General features: G+C 33.9%; 2 protein-coding genes across 12 annotated transcripts in view; one reads left to right on the plus strand and one right to left on the minus strand.

Moving 5' to 3' along the window:
* The window catches only part of LOC145248822 (uncharacterized), a 165,013-nt gene that overhangs the window by 64,901 nt on the left and 76,304 nt on the right, over positions 1-23,808 (minus strand). For 3 of the 11 annotated variants that reach the window (XR_013863412.1, XR_013863413.1, XR_013863406.1), the window contains one exon: positions 7,781-7,891. The exons of 4 other annotated variants lie outside the window; for them this stretch is intronic. Coding sequence is in view for 1 of the 7 variants with exons in the window: in XM_080110514.1 (XP_079966640.1) it covers positions 6,863-6,968 (106 nt within the window). In the remaining 6 variants the exon portion in view is untranslated. Of the gene's footprint in view, positions 1-6,862; positions 6,969-7,780; positions 7,892-23,808 lie in introns of all 11 variants that reach the window. 4 more of the 11 variants (XR_013863411.1, XR_013863407.1, XR_013863408.1 and 1 more) reach the window with 2 other exon arrangements.
* LOC145248821 (out at first protein-like) overlaps positions 1-23,808 on the plus strand; it is an 85,900-nt gene that overhangs the window by 41,410 nt on the left and 20,682 nt on the right. The gene's annotated exons all lie outside the window — the stretch shown is intronic.

Raw genomic sequence — 23,808 nt, forward strand, 5'->3', positions numbered from 1 at the left:
GGAATGTAAGGACGAAAGGAGAAAATAATGGAAGCGAGAGTACTTTCTACTCCCATCAATTAGTAATGATGGTGGAAGCTTGGCTGAATCCAATTATTTAAGAGGACGGCTTAACAAAAATTTCTTCACATTGGACTTGAAAATGACAATGTTGTAGCTAGCTGGGAAGCAGCCCTACGATATCGCATTCCACAGGCGGGTAGTTCTAGGAAAGAAATTTTGCTCATGGAGGTTTCGTTCAGTTAGGCACATGCAGAGAGAAAGGAAAAATTTATGAAAATTAGGTTCCCAGGCAACACTAAGTATCCCTACTAGTTCAAAAAAAAAAAAAAAAAAGGAAAAGAAAGCATGTATTTTTATTTTTTGATATATGCATCTATTTTATTTGAAACGCCGTTTATAGATATTAAATCATACAGTTCTCTAGTAACTTCCTGATTATATGCCGTACAATAGATATTGGTATTTCCTGTAAGAGTTGCTTCCATTTAATAGAATTTATTCTAATGTACACTGCCCACCCCACCCTTCTTCCTCACCCGCACTCCTGCCCCATCCACCCCGCCCTCGAGTTATGAAGTACAAGCCTAAGTATAAGTGCTGGTAACCACATCCATAACATCAAATAACTTTGCATTGCCAATAATGGGATGGGGATGCGGTGGAAGAGAGTGAAGGGGTCGGGGTAGATGCGCTTGTTATCAGTCTAGCTATTGATCGCTTCGTATTCCTAAAGCTCCATTGAACAAACCGAAAATGTGCAAGTCTTTATGAGCTCTGTAAATAACTCATTGTGCTGCTGCTGCTGCTGCTGCTGCTGCTGCACCCGTTCTCATCTGCTGCCCCAATGCACGCCAAACACTAATATCTCCGGTGGAGAATTGAATTATCTTTTACTTTTGCTGTCTAAAGCGCATTCATCTCTGCTAACTTTGTAATATTAGTTGTTAGTTTTACTTACGTTATTTCTAGAAAAAACAAAACAAAAAACAGAAACAAGACTCTACGTTTTATGATTCTGTCATAAAATACTGTTGCAATTCATCCTCTATACCGTTATACAGTAAAGTTAGTCATGTGTTACAGAGCGCATATGAGCGCGTATGAAAATAGCAGCAGCAGCCGAAGGATGGATGGCAAGTGATTGTATTAGCAGCAGCAGCCGGAAAAATGCACATATGCAATTTAGGAAGTGTGAGGGGGGGGGGGGCAGGGAAGGGGGCACCACGTGGTCGGGAGAAAACAAAGTCGACGCCGAAGGAAATGGACATGTAAAGTAAAGGCGAGAATGGGCTGGCTGATATCAACGTGCAGTCAGAAGAAAGAGAAATGCGAGCCTGGTTAGAGGGACATGTGGCAGCGAGAGTAACAGTAATAAATGCTTGTGTTAAAAAAGAAGAAAAAATGCTGACCCGTATTTATTTATTTTTGTTTGTTTCTGCAACGTTACACATGTTTTTGAATGCACAGGATTCAGACGTAAACTAATTAACCGATCATTATAAATTTTTGTACAGCTGCTAGATGTATTATTTCGATTGTTTAAACTATTGCTCAAATCTTTTTTTTTTTTAACTCCAAACAAGATGTTCTCTTGCGAGCCCGTCTCTGCTCTATCGTTATTTTCATGGCAAGTGCTCATCTGAGCTTCAATCTATGGTTCCCTCTTGCCAAACTTTTACCAAAATAAAAAATAAAAACACTCGTCTAGACTATCAACAGTTTCCCCCATTCTCTATCGGTGCCTAAATCTAAACAAATTCCTTGTACAAAGCTTCTTTCCTAGAATTGCCTGCTTGTAGAATTTTGTTTTGCTGGCCTGCTTTCCCGCTGATTCTTCAAATCCAATGTAAACAAGTTCTTGTTGAGCACTCCCCCCTAAATAAACCATTTCTACCCTATTTCCATCGTCCTGGTGACCACCATACACTCATTAATCCTTATCCTCAAGTGGCCTTAGGGCCTTATAAAAAATCTTGGATGTAAGGGGTTGTTATTTGGAAACTCTAAGTAGGAAACTAAGCGGCAAGATGTTTGTTCACATCACATTTAAACTTCTGCATGTTAGTATACCCAGAGAAGTAGAAAACAGGAAGGGGATTACAAAGTCAAGCAGGGGGAGAAAAAAAAAAAACTATTAGTGTAAAAGGCTTTCCAGCATCTAGGGACCTCAACAGTGAAGAGGTGAGATTTTGCTACTTGTCAGGTTAATCCTGAATAATTACATCAAGAGGGTACCAGTGTTACGAGGTTGTCAGCAAATTTCATCAAAATACTTGTAAATGAGGCACACAGATGCAACATTGCGGCAATAGGACAGAGATTAGTGTTTGGTTTAGAGTTTTGAACTTATTAGATTGCAGACTCCCTTGTTATCTGTATATGTCTATGTATTTGTATGTTTCGGATTCACTCCTAAACTAATTAACTGTTCATTATAAATTTTTGAAAAACTGCTAGATGTATTATTTCGACATTTCAGACTGCTATGTATCTGTCCAGTTTGTTTATTTGTCTGACTAAAGACCTTTAAATTTATATATATATATATATATATATATATATATATATATATATATATATATATATATAAATTCCACAAAAGTAAAAAAAAAAAAAAAAAACTTGGAAGGAAGAAATGTAGGTAAATTTTTATTACAGTACATGGTTTTCCTTAAAAGGAAAATAGATTCCATATTGTTCGTTAAATAGTGTTTTTTTTTTCTCAGCCTGAAGAGAGGCCGTTCTTTTGAATATTTTCAAACGTTATAATAAGGTTTGAAATTGTCCGAATGGTCACGAAACGATTGTAACCTATAATGAAAATACACAACTTGTTGCTATTAATCCGATCTTTGTTGTCTTGATTTCGTGAAAACAATATATATATATATATATATATATATATATATATATATATATATATATATATATATGTATATATATATATATACACACACACACACACACACACACACACACACACACACACACACACAAAATCACGTGTGTGGAGGAAGGGGGCCTTTTTTTAAAAAGTTTTTAAAGTTATAATTTCGTTGTTGAAAATAAAGTTAGTGCCCCTAAAGTATGAAAAAAAAGCAAATGACTTTAATTAAATACTGTTAATATCGATGAGACTGTTGCATGTCTCTAGACAAAATAATACAATAAAATTACAAATATATAAAACGAAACATGAATTAACTATGAACTGTTTAAAAATATTTGAATAACCTACACAAATAATGGTCTTGGTATGGTTCATGTGTACTAAAATATTTCGAAATGTTAAGTTGTATTATTGATTTAAAGAACACTAATCCGTTTTGCTGGTGATATAGAATAAAAAAAAAAGAAGAATTCCACTTATTCTTCGTAGGTACATTTAAAGAAAACAAAACTGTGTGTGTATGTGTTTAGTAAAATCTGTAACTATTGAGCTTATCATTGTGAATTATGGAATATATATTATAGACAATAGGATGAATAACAAGGGGAGAAACTATTATTTATTTATTTTAATAAACTTTACTATTTCAAGGGTGGCCATCGAAATTGTACCATACCCCTAAAGAGAGAACAAGGTATTACAATTTAAAACTAATGCTATATTTATTGCTTGTACCCGTCCTTGGGTGGGTATTATACTAGTCTATATAATTATAAAACTCTATGGACCATCCGGGCGTCCTTGCTTGCTTATATTAAAACTCTGAATTTATCACTGTCTCAAATGTTAACGTCATGACATAGTTTCTAGCAAACTTTCAAACTTAATAACTAATGCTGGAACACTATGTTTTGGTTTCGATTCTAGCTGATTGCACCAAAGTCATTTTTTTTAATTTTAACTTTTGAAATCACTACTATACATTTGGGTACAATATAATAATCACTGGAGTTTTGCTCTATAATAATAAATATGAAATCTGCATAAATTAAAATATATTTATACGTATGTTATGACCAGGTCATGCCAGGGGGTGGTACTACTCAATATTGGTACAATATAATAATAAATAGAGAATATGCTCTATAATAATAAATACATAATCTGAATTAATTAAAATATCATATTTAAGCATATCTTACGATCAGGCAACACTTCTAGTAAATTCATTAAACTTTCTGCTTATATTTAAGATTGTTTGCTATATTTGACTTCCCGTTTCTGCTCTGCAGACGCGATGACGGTAACAAACAAGATATGGTCCCTTCTGACTAATCATTATCTTCCATTCAGATAATGTGAAAGCACCTCCCCCCCTTGTTACTAATGACTTTCTTGACCGCTTGACCATGTTTAATTATCCAGCCAAACGGACAGCAGAAACCGGAAGTCAAAAAGAACAGACAATCTTGAGTATCACTAGGTTAAAACTTTATCAGAGAACTAACTTCTGTGGGACTATTAAAGCTTAGATTCCCCAGATTAATATGAAAATAATAATAGAGTTCTTGCGACAATCAATAAAATAATTTTGATTAAAATCACTAGACGTTTTCTCTCATTTTTTTCCTTTCTGCTTTTTTTCTTCACCTTAAGTCATAAGTAGCGCCATAACAACAGCATATTCTTTTCATTGTTTTGACTATATATCTGACACAGACCCAATTAATCAACCGAAAACCACATCACTCTACATAAAAACATTTAAGATATCAATGGATATATATCTGACACAGTTAGACACAATTAATCAACCGAAAACCACATCACTCTACATAAAAACATTTAAGATATCAATGGATATATATCTGAGAATCAAGACAAGGAAAAGAATATGCTGTTGAGATTTCAAACATTAAATAATTTCAATGAATCTTTTTTTAACCAATCAGAATACAGATAATTCATGGGTCCATTTTTTTTTTCAAACATTAAATAATTTTATTTAATTGGAATTCATTATTGAGATGAGTATTATTTATTAATTTTATTTATTGCGGACTATTATCCTTGTCTTTTCTTAGTTGTTTCACGTTTCGGCCAACTATTCCTCTGGCCTTCGTCAGGTGATAACCGCAAAGGTTAAGAACTCTGAATCTCCTGACTGCATTTAATAAATAAAACTCATCTCAATAATGAATTCCAATTAAATAATATGTACCATTCGGTACGGCCCCAACCATGGAAGATCAGATAATAAATAAACATGAATTTATAAGACCAAAAAATTCAACGTTGATCGCCCTTCAGGGCCCGTGGCGCAGTTGATAGAGACGTTGAATCTCTATGGTTCCACGTGAGAATTGTCTGAAGATAGTGGTTCCAATCCTATCCAAAGCCGGCCAGAGGCTTACTTGGCCAAAACGTGGTGAGACGACAACAACTATGGAAGGCAGTAATTGCAGTGAATGCAGTCAGGAGATTCGGAGTTCGTATCCGTCGTGGTTACCACCTGACGAAGGCCAGAGGAATAGTTGGCCGAAACGTTGTGAAACAACTAAGAAAAGATGAAGATAATAATCTGCAATAAATAAAATTAATAAATTAAATAATTTCAATGAATCTTTTTTTAACCAATGAGAATACAGATAATCCCTGGGTTCATTTAAAAAAAAAAAAAATTACTTATTTCAATTGTTCTGTTTTTACTCAGTTGTGAGTTTAATTCTCACTCATGATGACCTATGATTTTGACAAACAAAATATGGTTCCTTCTGATTAATGATTATTTTCCTCTCAGATAACGTGAAAGCCTCTTTATCCATGTTAAGAATAGCTTTCTTGTTCACTAGACCATGTCTAATTATCCAGCCAAATGGTCAGCAGAAACTGGAAGTTAAAAAGAGCAGACAATCTTGACTATAACCAACTTTCTTTTTTTTATTTATTTATTTATTTTTTTTTTAACTTGTTTTCTTTTGTGCTTCTACAGAAAAGGACTCGTATCAACGTGAATGTTACACTCAAATGTTTTCTGTTAAAGGTTTTTTGCTCAGATGGGCTGTGCCAGAGTTATCCATTTTTTTTTTTTTGCCATTTTGTTCTAGCTGGGGATGGGACATCCTACCGGATGCCAGACATGTACACACTATCTCATACATTCCAACCGAGAGATCCTTTTTAAGATTCTAATCGTTCTCTTTAAGTGCAATTTTTTTTTATCTCTCTTGCACTTAGTTCACCGGGTATATTTGCCAGGTGGTATTTGAAATTCTTTTTCCTGAGTCCGGTTCCCCTCCTATTATTATTGGAATGATGAAGATCTTCCTAAGATTCCAGTTTCTTTTCATGTTGTACATAAAACCTTGGTATTTCGTTATCTTTTCCCTCTCAGCTCTGTTTAACCCAGCATCATCGGGGACACTAACATCTAAGGTTGCTTCTTCATCCTTTTTGTCTCGTATCACCGTCAGATTTAACATCCTCATTTTGACCTGAATTTTACGTTCTGCTGTTTTCTTTAAGGGTGTGTTGCTTGGGCTGTACCAGAATTATGTAGAGCCAATCAGATTGATAATTAATGTGCTTACGTTGACTGATGTTGCCTTTTGTACATTGTAGGCAAACAACATCTACTAGTGGTGACCTTTGCCCTCAATACTTATGCATCGCTAGTCTTGACATCTGTCCTAATTTGTACTAGCATCACTTTATTAACTGCTTCATTAATTACTTTAACTTTCATCTGCCACACGGAACTGGAAAATGTGAGTCATCTAGTATCAAGTTGCAAGGTTCTTTTAGGGGATGGCTGCTACACAGCGAGACATGATGGAGTATATAAGTACATATACTGGACCATCAGTAAAAAAATTAAATATCCAATTCTGGGAACATCAACCTGAAAGAACAGTTGGAAATGACTTATATACCATACATTACGACCATGTAATCCCTACAGCTACCTACCTTGAAAATGCTGCTGTGAAACCTGACATAGTTATATGGAATAAGTCAGAGAGAGTTGCAACCTTGGTTGAAGCGAGTGTTCTTAATGATGGCGGTCTAAACAGAGCTGAAAGAGAGAAACAGACCAAATATCAAGGTCTAATGTATGATATGAAAAGAAACTGGAATCTTAGGGAGATATCAATCATACCAATTATCATAGGTGCCACAGGGCTTATGAAGAAGAACCTGAAGTCCTACCTTACTAATATTCCTGGTGAACCAAGTGCAAAAGAGATCCAGACAATTGCACTTAATGGGAACAACGAGGATACTAAAAAGACTCTCGGTTGTTTTCAATAAAAAGCAGAGCAATGTTGGCAGCTGGTTTGGCTGTCCCATACTCAGCGTTACAATCTTCAAAGGAAGAAAATTAAAAAAATTATATATATATATATATATATATATATATATATATATATATAAAGTTTTCTTTTTCGACTCCATTATTTGTGTTGTTGCTCCATTTATTACAAGGTTAATTAGAATCCATATAGGTCTTTTGCAGACTATACATCTTTATATATATATAAAAGTCATTTTGTGTGTGTGTGTGTGTGTGTGATTCCTAGGAGGTCCTGAAACAGCGGAGCCTATACCTTTGCAAATTTCATACAAAGCTAATTTATATGTCTGGCAGTGTTCTTAGATATATTTTGTACAGAAACTCATCCGATAAGTATCGAAAATTGAAAAAATCCGATCATAAAAATAGTCTTTTCTCTCTTAAAGATGAAAAAGAATGATTTTTACAAGGGAATATTTTATGTTACACTGGCCAAGGGAAATAATAAAAGCAATCATAACATAAAGAAAAGTGAGATATGGGAGACTTAATCATAAAAACCACATGTTTTGAAGATACAAAAAAGAATTTACATTTTTGCACAATATTTTCGGATTATTGTCTTCATCTTGGTGATTGTTCACAAGGCTTCGACTGTTGCATTCTTTGGTCTTCTTCAGTTCAGTTTCCTAATCTGCAATCATCTGGAATTTTTAAAAAATCTTTTATTAAATCAAGGTTGGTTTTAAGTTGTCGATTCATGAGTCAGGATTAGAAGATAAGCAAAGTAGAAACTCAAAGAGTCTTTCTTTGCTCAGAGTTCCTGATACTCAGGAGGGTTACCATTGCCATTTACCTGGTTGGACCAGGATTCTGCTAATCATAAGATCTACAGAACCGTTCACACAATTGCACTGTAGGCGCCTCTGTAAGAACTATCCACTGCCTTGCTGCCAGCAACTTCACCATTATCCTGGTACGGGGAGTGTCTAAGGTATTATTTTTGCTCAAGGGAGCTCCAGGGTGCAGTTTAACATCATGCCCAGAACCCAATCGTGGAGAGTGCAATGGCTGATCAGTAATTACCATTCCATCAAAGAGAGAGAAATCAAGGTTTCATTCCTTTTCTATTAATATTTCTTCACTTATTTCCTCAGAAGATTGATCAATCGATAGAATTTATTCTAGAATATGTTTTGCCCGATTAAATAAAGGTATTAGTTTGGTGTCTAGTGGGATAATCAAGAGTTATTTATAAACTTAATGTCTAGTATAATCTATATAAATAAAACAGATTTTCTTTTTTTTTTTTTACAAAGGGGGTCACCACATATAAAGGCCTAGAGGCAACTCGAGGATAAGGGTTAATGTGTGTATTGTAGTCATTGGGATAGTAGTGTAGTAATTGTTTGTGGTGGAAATTTTGTATAATTAGATCATTTACGAAGACAGTTCAATAAGAACTTGTTTATGTTGGACTTGAAGACGACAATATTGTAGTCAGCTGGAAAGCAGACCAGCAGAACAGAGTTCCACATGTGTGTGTGTGTTGGTGTGAAAATATTTAACCGATAAACTCTAAAACTACAGATCACATAACACTGAAATTAACACAAAATAGTAACCCTGCAGCAAGAATGTTTTATAACAAGTAAAATCTTTGGATGAATAACACGTCCAGAAATATGTCGGCAAGTTGAAATGCAAAATGTTTATTTCAACTTGCAGTCATATTTCTATTACTTTTGTGCATGTGCAAATTCATTCGTAGTTTAAAGTCGCTTAATTTAAAATATTTTTATCTATCTGTTGGCTGAGCTCAAACGGTAGGGAATGCATTTTGGTTTCGATTCTAGCTAATGGCACCCATCACGTTTTTTTTTTTTTTTTCCAACTTTTGAAATCACTACTATGTATCAGGTACAATATAATATTCACCAGAGAATTGGCTCTGTAATAATAAATACAAAATCTGCATGGATTAAAATGTATGTAAACGTATTTTATGAGCAGAAAATGGTGGCCACCTCTGATTAGTTTAAAATAAAGAAGTAATGTCGCCATACTTTTTTTACTTTTGTTCAGCTCAAATATTAGGCCCATCTCCACTGAAATATAAAAGGGCTACTGCGAGTTAGAGGCCTACTAGGTGAGGGAGTTGTGCAGTGAGACGTTTGTTTACATTACATTCAAACTTCTCATGGCAAGTGCTCGTCTGAGCTTCAATCTATGATCCTCCCCCTTGTCAAACTTTCACAAAAAAGCACTCTTCTAGCTACAGCAACCATCAACAGTTTTCCTCACTTTCCATCTGTGCCAAAATCTAAATGCAAATTCCATGAACAAAGCTCATTTACTAGAACTACCCACTTGTGGAACTCTGTTCCGCTGGCCTGCTTTCCAGCTGGCTACAATATTGTTGGTTTCAAGTCCAATGTAAACAAATTCTTGTTGAGCTCCTCCTTAAATAATCCATTTCTACCCCTAACTATTAATACACTGTTGTCTCGGTGACTACTATACGCTCATTAATCCTTATCCTTGAGTGGTCTTGGGCCTTGATAAGTTTTGAATCCCATGTAAAAAAAAAAAAAAAATCAGGAAAAGAAGCAACAAGGGAATTCCAAAGGCTAGCAGCTTGAGGAAATAAACTATTACAGTAGAAAGCCTTCCTGTGTCTGGGGACCTTTTTCAGCGAAGAGGTGGGATTTTGTTGACTGACGGGTTGGTTGGAGGTGTTTACGTTGAGGGGGGCACCAGTGCAGGAGGTTCATTGAAGCACATTCCGTATAAGTAATTGTAAAACAACAACAAGGATGCAATACTTTTGTGATTAATATGATAACGTATTCTAGAGTGAAACTAAGCGTAGAAGGATATCGATTATATTGAAATGCAGTTTTACGTCTATGCTTTTTTTGATTTTAATTTTTTTTTATAAACAAAACTTAATTTAAAACAAAAATAATTATAGGATATTGGTATCTTAAATACCTATTCAGAGTAGAATCCCCAAAAGTTCCATTGTAGAGCTACTATAAAATCACATCTCTTTGATATATCATGCTAATCGTTCTACTTAGCTCCGTATTTGTATTCTTTCGTGTTTCCAGATCAGGCTGTGTTAAGATACTGGTTTCCTGACTTAAAATGCACCAAACATTGATGTTATTGTTTTTTCCCTTTCCCGTTGCAAAACTCAGTCATGTTCTGCAAAGTCAAAAACAAAAATGGTTTTCGTTTACAAAACGACCTAACATCATGAATAAATATTTGAAGATATAAAGAACTTGAGGCATAAAAAACTAGTGATATGACGATTCCAACATTTTCCCCGATTCCGATACAATTACTGATTCCGATTCTTTATCAATCTCAAAATATTTAACTATAAAGTTATTTTTCCCCGACTACCATAAAAACACATGTTAAATGTGTATATATTTTTGCAAACGTAGAAACATACTTATGAGAGGGGGGGGAGGGTGTCTATAGATTTTAGTTTTACTGGTAATTTAAAAATCAATAAATATTTATTATTTTATCATTACTACCAGCAGTGAAGGATTTTGTTTTAAACAAAATCAAATAAAAAGATATTTAAAGGAATCGTTTTTGCCATCGGAAAATAAGCACAAATTTTTCCGATTCTAATATCTCCAAAAGTCCTGATTTTTCTCATTCCTGATTCCGATTTTGATTAATCGTCCCAACACTAATAAAAACCTTTTCCAAAATTACTATATTCAGTAATAAATAACTCGAAAAGGGTTGATATGCTTTAAAACAAAACATCCAAACCAAACATCATGAATAAATATTTAAGATTTAAAGAACTTTAAACATAAAAACTTTTTGTAAAAATTATTGGATTAGGCATTAAATAATCAGAAAAGGATTGATACGCTGTAAAACAAATCAACCAACCAGACATTTTTTTTTTTTTACTTTTTATAATCTATCCAGTTATATAAGCTCTGTTAGATGTAATCTGTTAATCATTGAGCTTATTTTCACCTGCATCATTTAAACATATTCTGAAGGATTCATAAGATCTAATTTGTTGAAAATAAAATGTTTGCCAGTGTTTGCACTACTGTTCATATAAAAAATAACTTTGCAATCAGTGAAGTTAAGAAAAAAAAGGAGATAAGAAATAAAAAGAAAATGTTTCAAACTGAAAAAGTTAAAAGGAAAAGAAGTAAAGGAAAACGTATTAGTCAGTATAGAATGAAAAGAAAATGCCTCATTATGGAAATAGTGAAAGATTTTGTTCCAAATTCATTTTTTGAGATAGCGGGGGGGGGGGAGAAGTGTCTGACTTGCTATTTCCTTTCTCATTTCCTCTAAACACTTGCAATGATTTCGTCTGACATGCTTTTCTTGCATAATGTGTGCATATATATATATATATATATATATATATATATGTAACTTTTGGTTCGTTCGCAATTAATTGTCTAAAAAAACCACTGGACGGATGACTTCCACGTTTTGGTATAATATGTTTACTATATCCATGTGTGTTTTTATATATTTCTTTTTAATTATAACATTATACTTAATTTTTCTATGATAAATAGGTCTTTTTCTTTGTACCGCTAGGCGATTTTTTTTATTTAGGGACAATTATTTATTACCGCTTCCTGTCACGTGACCAGTGTTTCTAATTTAGCGGTTTTTCTGCTAGATCTGGAGATTTCGTTTATAGTGAAAGATTTTGTTCCAAATTCATTTTTTGAGATAGCGGGGGGGGGGAGGAGAAGTGTCTGACTTGCTATTTCCTTTCTCATTTCCTCTAAACACTTGCAATGATTTCGTCTGACATGTTTTTCTTGCATAATGTGTGCATATATATATATATATATATATATATATATATATATATATATATATATGCAGCCGGAACGTTTTGAAATGTTTGGGATAAATTTTTGAATATGTATATATGTGTTTGTATAAATAAATGTGTTTAATATATGTAAAAAAAAAAAAAGAAGTCTGCTCACCTAACTTGTAACAAGCTACCACGTGACTAGGAAAAAATGTATATATAAGTAAATTAAAAAAACAATCTCTACATTTATTTCTACAATATGCCTGAGGATGATAGAAGTACTTCTGTCAAAAGCGCTCGCGATTATGGATCCAACATATACATTTCGAGAAGAACACAAAAAGGACTATTCGGAGATTGGAAAAGATAAAAAGGAAAATTGTAAAACAGAATGATTCCGTGCTATTCAATAATATTTGTCTAAATGAGAAAATGCTGCCTAAATATACACAATATATATATATATATATATATATATATATATATATATATAGTAATTTATAAAATATATATGGCGATTAAGCTACACTGAATATTTTGCGTTTCATCCACTATAGGATTCGTCAGGCTGATGCGCAAATTCTGTGGTTGTTTCTTGTTTTTATATATGCCGAGGATTTTAGTTAGCCAATCAGCTTTCTAGTATCCACCGTGCCCCTTCCTATCATACACAATATATATATATATATATATATATATATATATATATATATATATATAAAGAAATAATGGTCTGCAACTAGAACATGAGAGGAACAATGTGTAATCTTCTATAATATAAATTTCACCTGTCTGTTTAAATGTATGTATGTATGTATGTATGTCTGCCTAAAATTTTCGACAGAGGCAAAGGATTTTTATGAGATCGGTATTATTTTGAAGCTCGACGTCTTGGACAACAAATATAAAAATTGTCCAAAAACATTAATTCCTTCACTCTCAGCTGGGCAGTTTTCTACAAGGAGGGGTCGAATTTTTGTGAGCCGTTTTTGCAAGTTGTCATATTGGTTGGATTGACTTTGCCTAATTTTAACGTTCTGAACTTCCAGTCGTGTTATGGAGTAGCGGTAAGACACCAGATTTTCATTCACTTTCTTTTCCACCTTCGTGTCACAGGTTTGAGGTTGCCTGCCTACTACCACTTTTGTTTTTGCTCAACACACACCTTCAAACGGCCAGGCAACGCCGGGCACCTAGGCTAGTCTATTATATAAAAGGGACCTTTTTTGTTTGTGTGTGTGTTTGTATGTCTGCTAAAAACTTTTGTCATCCGCATCCGACTGGATTGAAATCGGTACTATCTTGTTATGTTTGACGTTCATCTTCGTTGCCAACTGTTATGTTTGCAGGTTGAACCAAATAACGTATAAGGCAATACAAATGAAGACTCAACAAAACAAAGGTAGATCAATAAGAAGTGTATTAGAAAAAGTATATTCACAGTATATTTACATAATGGTTGTCAAGTAAGAGAGTCTTGGCTGGAGAACATATCTGCTCTCGGCTCGGCCTTCGGTGGCTTCTGGTTAACACACACTCAGACTAGCCGAGTCTTGCTATTTATGTGTAATATTATCCACATATGTAAATGAGTGGGTGCCACCACAACATATCTGAAAGAGCAATGCCCTGGATGCATAATATGTGAGAATTTGAAAAAAAAAAAAATTAATTCTGTGGCGGTCAACTGTACCACTTTTTGGAAGGGGGGGTCCTTTTTTGCAAGTCACGCACGCGTATCAAACTAAAATTATGTTTAAAAAGCTTATTTTGCTACATCATGACGTCATAAGCACTCGTGGCCGTGTGGACAAAAGCGTTTGTCCATAGGTTTTTGCCTTCTTCTCCTCTTGAACGTTCAACAAGAAGATCCAGGAAAGGAAGAAAGTTATTCTTTTCTCTTTCCATAGTGAACTTCAGTTCAACCTATTGAAAAATGCTGACGTATAACCTTGCGATGAAAACATAGCAAAGTGTCATTAACATATCTGAAATATGTGGTGGGTATCGTTCCAGAATTAAACAGAACAGATTCGTAATAACCGACGAAGATATCAGCTAAAGTTGGGGCCAACGGACTCCCCACTCAAACCCCATCGACCTGACTGTACATAATATCCAGCGAAGCTAAACTTCACTGATTTAGTACACATTACACTTAGTTCAGTAAATATTTCTTTAGAAAAACGAGAAGTCAAGCGACTGGCACAGAGCACGGTACAAATACGTATAGTCGCATCTAACGGTATATTAATGAAGAGACTAGAAACAGAAACAATAAATGAACACATAAAGGATGTCTCCGAACGCACGAAAACGTTCAACAAACCGATAAGAATCAGGAATACAGTGCGTGCTGTATAATTCACGCACAGGTTGCAAGATTTCAACAAGCCACTGAGCCAAAGAATGCTGGATACAGTCTATCATAGATAAAATAGGTGTCAGTGGAACGCCTTGCTAGTGTAGTTTAGGGAGACCATACAATCTGCAACGTTGTGACCCAGAGGGTCTAATCTTGTCATAAATGTCCTTGGAAAAAAGGCTCTTTTTAAATTTTGACCTCGTTTTTGCAAGTATTATCCGTCAACACGATGGGGCCAAGTTTATGGAATTTGGAAGAATCGTTAAGAATAAATAACATCTTCTCAACGTAATCGGATTCATCCATTATTACAACCGCTGCCCCTTTGTCTGGTTTACAAATATAAATGTCGGCATTTGATTTTAGCACTTTAATAGTTTTAAATTGGGTTTTATTCCAAACAAAGCCGCTATGGTCAATGGGAGTGTTACTATATCGGTGTGCTAAGTCAACCAAAATAGATTTCATCCCAGAAATATTAACTAGGGAATTTGGAGTATCACGTGAAAATTGAGAAAACAAAACTTTGAAAGAAGCGAGTCTACTCTCTTTATTTATACTAGTAGGGCGGGGGGGGGGGCATTAAAAAATCTAACCCCTTAGATAGTGCTCTAATTTTGACACCTGTAAGGACAGTTTTCGAAAGATTAAAAATATGCTTGTTTCCATTATTATTCCGTTCACAACCATATCTTCTTCGAACCAGAAGAGCAAGTTGTTTATCAATGTTAATAGAAGCACGCTGCTTAGCATATTCATCACCGATAGATAAATACTTGCAAAAGCAAAAAAAAAAAAAAAAAAAAAGGACAAGAAGCCTTTCGCTACGGACCAATGACGAATACTGATAATAAAATTCCAGCCTTTTCGTCATCCTGTTAATGTGGTCTTCGTGTGAATGCCCGCTCCATAGATAAACTGGGTTTAACTTTAGATGCGACAATGCGTTTACTAATGTAGAGTTGGGCCACATCTTGGTTCAGACAAGAACGAAAAAAAAAAAAAAAAAAAAAAAAACACTGGAGAAGTTAATGGATCTGATTTTACTCCTTAATCGAATAATATTATTTAATTTGTCAATCTGATGTTGACTGTACCTCTTCAGCAAATATTTAAATAAATGTTTGGAGGTACAAAACTTATATATAATTTAAATGAAATATGCTGTAATTTTTTTTTTTTTTTTTTTTTAGAGCTCTTTCGGCTATCATCTCTTCAGGCGAAAATCGATAGCAAGGGAAAACAATACTATTGATGAAATTATATATATATATATATATATATATATATATATATATATATATATATATATATATATATATATATATACTAGCAAAAGTACCCGTCGTTGACTGGGTTCAAAAACAGCCTACAGAAAATGGACTCTGATTTATGAAAGTATGATAGGTTATGAAAAGGAAGGGTTGTAAAGAGATAGCTTCGAATTTGGGGGTATCAAAACCAAAGCAAAATATGATGAAAGTAAAAATAAAATAGATAAACCCCATAATTTATTATACCATACTTGTTCACACTGAAACACTTATCACAATATTCTGTGGATCTATACTAAAAAACCTTGTTGAACTTTGTGACATATTTCCATTCTATGGAGGTCAGGCGTGAACGAACACCCCATAATTTTATTATACCATATTTCTTCAAACTGAAACATAATTATCAAAGTATACTTACGCAGATAAATATGGAAAGTCTTTATTAAAGTTTGTGCCTATTTCCATTCTATGGAGGCCAGGCGCAAACGCAGACCGCACAATTTTATTATACCATCACTATTTAAGTTAAAACATATTTATCAAAGTATTCTTATGTACATCTATATCAAAAACACTTGTAAACTTTTTTTTAAATTTTTAAATTTTTTATTTCCATACTTTGTGGACCACACGCGAACGCAGACCCCACAATTTTAATGAACCACTGTTCTGCCAGATCAAAGATATCGATTCCTGTGTCTCGATACATCTTATATCATTATATGTAATCAGTTTTTTTTAAATAATCAACCATATAGGAGCCTATTCGTGACCAGACACACATATACACACACATTCAACTTTATATTATAGATATGTGTATTAGTTTTGATCTTACTACTTTATATTAGATTCAGTATAATAATCGGTAGAGAATTGTCTCTATAATAATAAATACCGTCTGCAAGAATTAAAATATCATATTTAAGCATATCTTATGGCCGGGCAACGCTGGGCAGCCTACTAGTGTGTGTATATATATATATATATATAAAAGCAAAAATGTATGTATGTATGTGTGTTCGCTTTTTCTGTATGTCTACAAAAGGCTTTTTTCAGAGAAGCGGTCGGTCGGTTCACAACTTCTTAAAACTTTTTATATCACATATAAATCGTAATATCTCAGAGTTAACAACGGAGCTCGCCTGTCTATTTAATTTGTCTGACTTCGGGAAGATAAATATTCAACATTTGTCGCTCGCCGCATGTGGGTTAGTCTTTTTCCTATAACATCTTGGGAAAATAAAAATAAAAAAAAGCGTTTCTACAGTAAATGAAATACTATCCCACAGTCAAACTTGACCTCATTAAGTCATTAAAACGTGCACCTTTTTTTTTTTTTTTTTTTAATTCAATTTTCACCCCAAACAAGGCACAGTGCCACTTTGAAGCAGGGGGCTACTATTAGGGAATTAATTAGCGGGGTCATTATGAGGGGAGAAGAGTAGAAAGATGTTTGTTAACATTACACTTGAACTTCTGCATATCAGTGCAGTTGGGAAAGCAGAATCCAGGAAGGGAGTTCCAAAGACCCGCAGTTCTGGGGAAGAAACTATTGGAGTAAAAGGCTTTCTTGTACCTAGGGATCTCTACTGTAAAGGGATGGGACTTAGTAGCTTGTCGGGTTTGTCGGGGGTAGTTACGTCGGGGAGGTACAAGTGTTTGCAATTCGTCAGAGCATTCACCATTAAAGTATTTGTAGAACAGGCAGAGGGATGCAACATCTCGTCGATGGGACAGAGGTTGAAGCCTAGATGACAGTTCAGGACCTATCAGGTTGGCGACTCTTTTTTGAATCCTGTCCAGGAGCGAGAGACAAGCAGCAGATGCACCAGCCCAGATGTGACAACAGTACTCCATACATGGGCGAATGGTTGCCTTATAGAGGTATAGGATACTGGCAGGCGTAAGTAGTTTTCTAGCACGGTAGAGGGAGCCAACCTTCCTTGCAGCAGCCTTGGCAATGCTCTCAATGTATCTATTCCAGTTCATATTCCCTGTAAACGTTAGGCCGAGGAGTTTAAAAGAAGTACTTTCAGGCAATGTGTTCTTGGCCATATCCTGCCAAATCCAAGTAATTAAATAAATTCAAACGTGTTTCCGTTAGCATCTCACGGTGGCCCAATGGTTAAAACCGTCACACTCTTTTTTTTTCACACTTTAGTTTACAACTTTGCCTCAACGGTTCGGGTTCGGATTCAATCCTCATACTTACCTACCAAAACATTTTTTTTTTATTTTAACCCCCCCCCCGGAGTTTTGATTTACCCAAAACCACACACACCTCCAAACACCCGGGCAACGCCGGGTACCCCTCGCTAGTATATATATTAAACGCACTTAACAAAATACAATTACCAAAATCAGAAAAATTATTAATAATTAATATTCCATCACCACAATGTCACATCCTTTTGTCTGTTTTACCAGTACTTTAATGGAATGTGCTCTGATGAACTCATAGTATTTGTGCCCCTTGACATACATAGCACCGATTACCCTGACAAGCAACATAGTCTCACCCCATCACTGTAAGGTCCCTAGATGCAGGAAAGCCTTCTATTCTTAGTAGTTTCTTCCCTCGGGCTGCTAGATTTTAGAATCCCCTTCTCTGTTTCCTGCTTTCCTGATTGTACTAACTTGCAGAAGTTTAAATGAATTGTGAACAAACATCTTGCTGCTCAAGTTTCCACAGTCCCCAGTTAGAGGCAATCCAAAATGATAGCCTCTTATGTTCCAAATAGCAATATGCCTTGTTTAGGGCGAAAAAGAGTTTAAAAATATATTTAAAAAAAATATATATATATTAGATACAAAAATAAAAATTAAAAAAAAAAAAAAAATATTAGATACAAAAATAAAATTTTTTTTTAAATATAAAAATAATAAAAAAAAATAAATATTAGATACAAAAATAAAAATTAAAAAAAATGTAAAAATAAAAATAAAAAAATAAAAAAATATTAGATACAAAAATAAAAATTTTAAAAAATGTAAAAATAATAAAATAAAAATGAAAAAAATGCACAGTCCTCTTTCTTTTGGTTTTGTCTACATAATCAATGCCAGTTACAAACACTTCTGCTGACCGGTGATACTGTGAAACTGCAGCAAATTGTTAAATCTAAGTGCATAGTATAATCATTTATTATTGATTATATTCTGTTCAAATTGTAAGTATTAAGATGGATCATAGACTTGGATGATTTATCTTTGAGTGATGCTCCTAGATTTGATCTCATCAAATTTCAATGAGATTTTGATCTTCTCTTCAAATTATTTTCAGTAAGAAAGTAAAACTTGACTAAATGATCCCCAATTAAATTCAAAGTTAAGAAATTGGAAGAAATATTGATTGAATCAATTTTTAAGTAGAATTTATTTTTAACCAGTTCAAATAAGTTTGCATTTCTGATACGGAATATCCATTGATGCTGATTGTTTTTGATGTAGTGAGTCCACAGGACACATATATAGCAAACTAGACTTTTTAATCCGTTAAAACCGGTAAAAGTTATTGCCCATTGACTTAGAATGAATGCTTTATGTCAAATGTGGGTATTTTTGCATTAAATACTAATCTCTATTAATCCTTAATATTCAATGGATAATGTAGTACTTAGTTTGCTGCACCTCATCATGATACAAGTTCATACAAGATTTCAGCCAGATTGATCCAGTAGTTTTTGAGAAAAACTGAAACCGACAGGAATATAACAGATTTGAATGGCAAATTCAGTATGCTTCTGTTAAAATTTCTTAAATTGTATTATCAAAATAAGGGCCCCAAATAGCTTTCTTTTTTTTTTTTTTTTTAAATATATTTTAAAAAATATTTTCTTTAAAAAAAAAAATATTTTAAACAAATTTGGAAATGGAGCCATTTTCTAACATATTCGCCAGCAGACACGAAAAAAGATGCATAAATTTGATTTAGTTCGTTGGCGAAAGTTTTTTTTTTTTTCTTCTTTCAATGAATATTGAATGTTTTGAATCAGGACATGCCGGATAACTCTTCCGTTGTCACATATTGGAAAATGCTGCTGCTGCTAAAATTAATTAACATATTTCGACTAATTACAGATGAAATGATGACACAGAAACCCATGATCCACCATCAAATGTTAAAATTCTTTGCTAATAGCCTCCGATTCATTTAAGTGGTGAAAATGTTATCCTACTTTCTCTGTCTGTCAGTACTCATGGACAATGCTCATGTCAATTAAGATGACAACAAAATCAACATAACTATGCTAATTACACCGATAATACAATAAGAACGGAACCAGATAGCGCGCGCGTGTGTGTGTGTATGTGTGTGTATGTGTGTGTGTGTGGAAGAGATTAACACCATTAGAAAAACGTAATATGGTTTCTGAATTTTTGAGATGAGGATTGATAATTTGGATCATTTAGACTACTATTCTCATCTTGAATGTTAATCTAATAGCGTTTTTACCGATGTAACCTTTGACATTTTTTTAAGTGTACCTTATTGAACTATGGAATTTTTCTACTGAATTCGAGGAATCTGCACGTAAATTTGAACGGAAACCTTTATTTAATCCACGGAGGTAGTATGTTCTCGTTTCATCAGCCATAACAGGGTAGGAGGCTTAAGTAACTCGCAGTTGTTTTCTCAGTATCGCCTACACATTCAACCGCCATAAAAATGTCATTTAAAACTAAATTTTACTTAGTACTTTATCCGTTACACCACGAGTCCTAATTCTTGAGTTTGACACAATAGATCTGAAGAAGGTCATAGGTTACATCGTCTGAAACTTTGTGAAAATAACTCAAGATGAGAACAGTATTCCGAAGAATCCAAATGATACGAATACTTGAATGAACTTCAAATGTTCAATTTGTTTAAATAAATTTATTTAAATAGTAGTTTTGTTACTTTTTAATGGGTAAATTTCATGCTAGCAGGGCTACCTGTCCATGCCTGGGGACCATAATAACAATCAAGATGAGAACAGTAGTCCCGAAGAATCGAAATAATGCAAAATAATATGGTTTTATGAGCTGAGTGAAAAGGACATAGCAGTTTTGCTTGTTTAATCTCGAACAATGTCGGATCTAATAAATGATATTTTGTCTCGGAAATTCAGTTTTCTTTAAACTTTTTAAGTCTAATTTCTTTAGCAAAATTTGTTCAATCTGTCATTTTATTTGTTTGGACCAATTGGTGATTTCATTTCTTTGTTTATGCTGAAGTTAGTCATGTGGAGATATATTGCTCGTCGGAAATAATTTTGAACGAGGAAGCGATAAGGATATACTTGAGAAAGGAGAATAGGAAGTGGACCTTGCGTTTACTTTTAGCAGTCTTGTAACTCTTCCTTTATTTTGTCCTTTAGTACTCACATTTCATAAGTGATGTTTCTGACAAAGGGGGAAGTGCTGCTGTTTTTTAGGTCAGAATCTTTTGAATTGAAAGCCATGCTTGATTTTGGAAGAGTTTCCAATATGGGTAGCTAATTTGTATAAGTCTTGAACTTTAAAATTTGCAGACAAAGAGCAAACATCTTTCACATGTGAACACGAAAAATTATGTGCAGGAATTCTAAAACATCCAACATTTTTATGGAGTGATTCCAGTTTGATTGGTTACTAGCAGAATGTGGTTCCATTTGATTGGTCAGTTCCTATCACCAGTAACTATAAGTAGAACCTTCCAATTTTCTTTAATTATGTAAAACATTTTGCAATAGAATCCATCCATCTAACACTTATCGTTGGTTAATTTTTGACCTTGAAGTAGTATTTTTGTGTTTTTTAGCTCCTTACATCAAGTGGCTTCATGCCTTACCTGGAGCAATTTCTATTTAAAAAATATAAAGATCTAGTCAGAGATGAATTAGTTTAGATGTTAATTTCTAAAAGCTGTCCAACACATGCCAGCATGTCAAACAGATCTTAAAACCAAATATGATGATAGTAATGTTTATATTTTTTATCTTAAAAGGAAAAGTTAAAAAATAACAATAGCAAGTACAGTAGAACCCCGATATACGATGGCCTTAGGATAGGTTTTTTTCAGGTTACGATGACAGAAAAAAAAAATATTGTACACGAAAAAATCATGTAAATTGATCAAATAATTTTCTTTAAAAAAAAGAAGAAAATTTAATTTTATGCCTAAATTATGATTGACAATCTCTTGAGACCATTTTGCAGGACAAGGGAGATAATTCTAAATAATTCAAACTTTTGCAAGATTTTAGAAAGGGACATAGGGAGGGTATTGGAAAAATTCAATTTTGCTGAAAAATGATTTTCATTATGAAAATAAAACTAATTTATCCATTTACGTGATTTTTGGTGTACAATTTTTTTCGTCGCGGGTATATACATCATAAAGATTTTTCTTATTAAATTTTGTCATAAGGAAAGAATTATGGACTAGGATTGCTTTCTCTCCCTCAATATATATATATATGATGATTGCAACGTCTTGTCAGACGAGTGCCACTCCCTCAGACATTTAAAATCCATGAGCCCAAATGCCTGAGGGAGTATCTATACAAAGATGATGTTACAGAGTCTTAGCTTTTTACGACAGCTAAGTCTCTCCCTCGGTTCAAAATGTTGAGATCCAGCAACAAGCAAGAGCAAGATAGCCAGCAAAAAATTAAACTGCAGACCAGCTTAATGCGGGTACTGGTCTCCCGCTTTATGGTTTTTTTAATCAGAGATTTTCTTCTCCTAGAAAGGTTGCCTTCACCACGGCTTACGGGAGCCCTCTCTACTCCAATACACATATACACACACACAAATATACACGGTGCTAGTTGGCCGTTGACCCAGAAAAAGAGTTCATTCGCCCTTTGGAAGGTCTTGTTTTTAATCCTTCAGGGAAACTAGCCACCCTCCTCACCAAACAAGTCTGGTGGGGGAACCAGTTTAGTCGCCGGTGACCCGACCATGAGGCAGGTAGTACTGGGTTACATGGTACCAGTAGCATATGACATGACCTGACCATATATATATATATATATTGTTGATATCTGCGTTTCTTACAGACAACTGTAAAATGGCTAATGGTTTTAAAATATCCAAGCAAATTTGTTATTTCATTCTTTTAACTCTTAAAAATACGAATAAAAATAATTATTTAAACATTTTTTTTTTTAATACATTTTTCACTGATATTTTATTTTTTGTTACGAAATAGACAAAAAAAATCTTTTAAAAAATGAATTTTTCTTTTTTATATTTTACTTATTTTATGGATCTAACCTATAATTGTCCCTAGTGATCTCAGATGGAATCGAAGGGAATTTTCTGTGGTTTATTTAGATTCTTTGAAAAAAAAAAAAATGAACCCTTATTTAAAACTTATTTGAATGTTCGGTCAATTTATTGATTTCTATAACATACGAATATTGACTTTTATCATCGTATTTAGCTTGACATCCATTTTACATGCTAATATGCATTGGACAGCTTTAAAAATTGACTTCCAAACTGATTTATTTCTGTCCAGGTCTTTATTTATCCCTCATTTTTATCACTTTCTGTTTTCCTTGGCCTTCCCCTGTGAAGTAGACTTGCAACCTTAACTTTTCTACATCTACTAATTCAAGTCTACACATATCTCCCTATACTATCAAGATTTAATCTTAAATCTTTAGAAATTTACTTCCAAACTAACATATCTCGAACCAGATCTTTATCCCCCCCTTTCACTTAGATCGATCCTTATCACTTCCTCATGTTTTCCTAGGCTTTCATCTGCCAACTGACCTTGCTACCTAAACTGTTCTACATATACTAAGCCAAGACCTCATTCTTTCAACAAAATCCCCTGTTCTGTTCATCTCTCCCTATATTGTCCAGATTTAATCTTCCTCTGAGATTACCAGATCTGTCTTTAAGATTCACATTGTAGATTCACTGTAACATTTTTCTTATATCATTTCTCCTCAAGCAACACAGGTTTTACTTTTATCATCACGCCATGCACACATGCCGGATGAAAACTTCCCTTTATGATAATACTTTGCGAGTTCCAAGAATTTACTCAATTATTTATTCCATCCAATCTTAACTCGTGCAATTACACACCTGCCCCTCCCTGTGCTCCAATGATATAACCAAGATAAAACTTCTGGACAATCTTGCCATCTATTT

Source organism: Euprymna scolopes, chromosome 27 (genome assembly GCF_053919585.1).
Source record: "Euprymna scolopes isolate OS-2025 chromosome 27, ASM5391958v1, whole genome shotgun sequence".
Classification (NCBI taxonomy): domain Eukaryota; kingdom Metazoa; phylum Mollusca; class Cephalopoda; order Sepiida; family Sepiolidae; genus Euprymna; species Euprymna scolopes.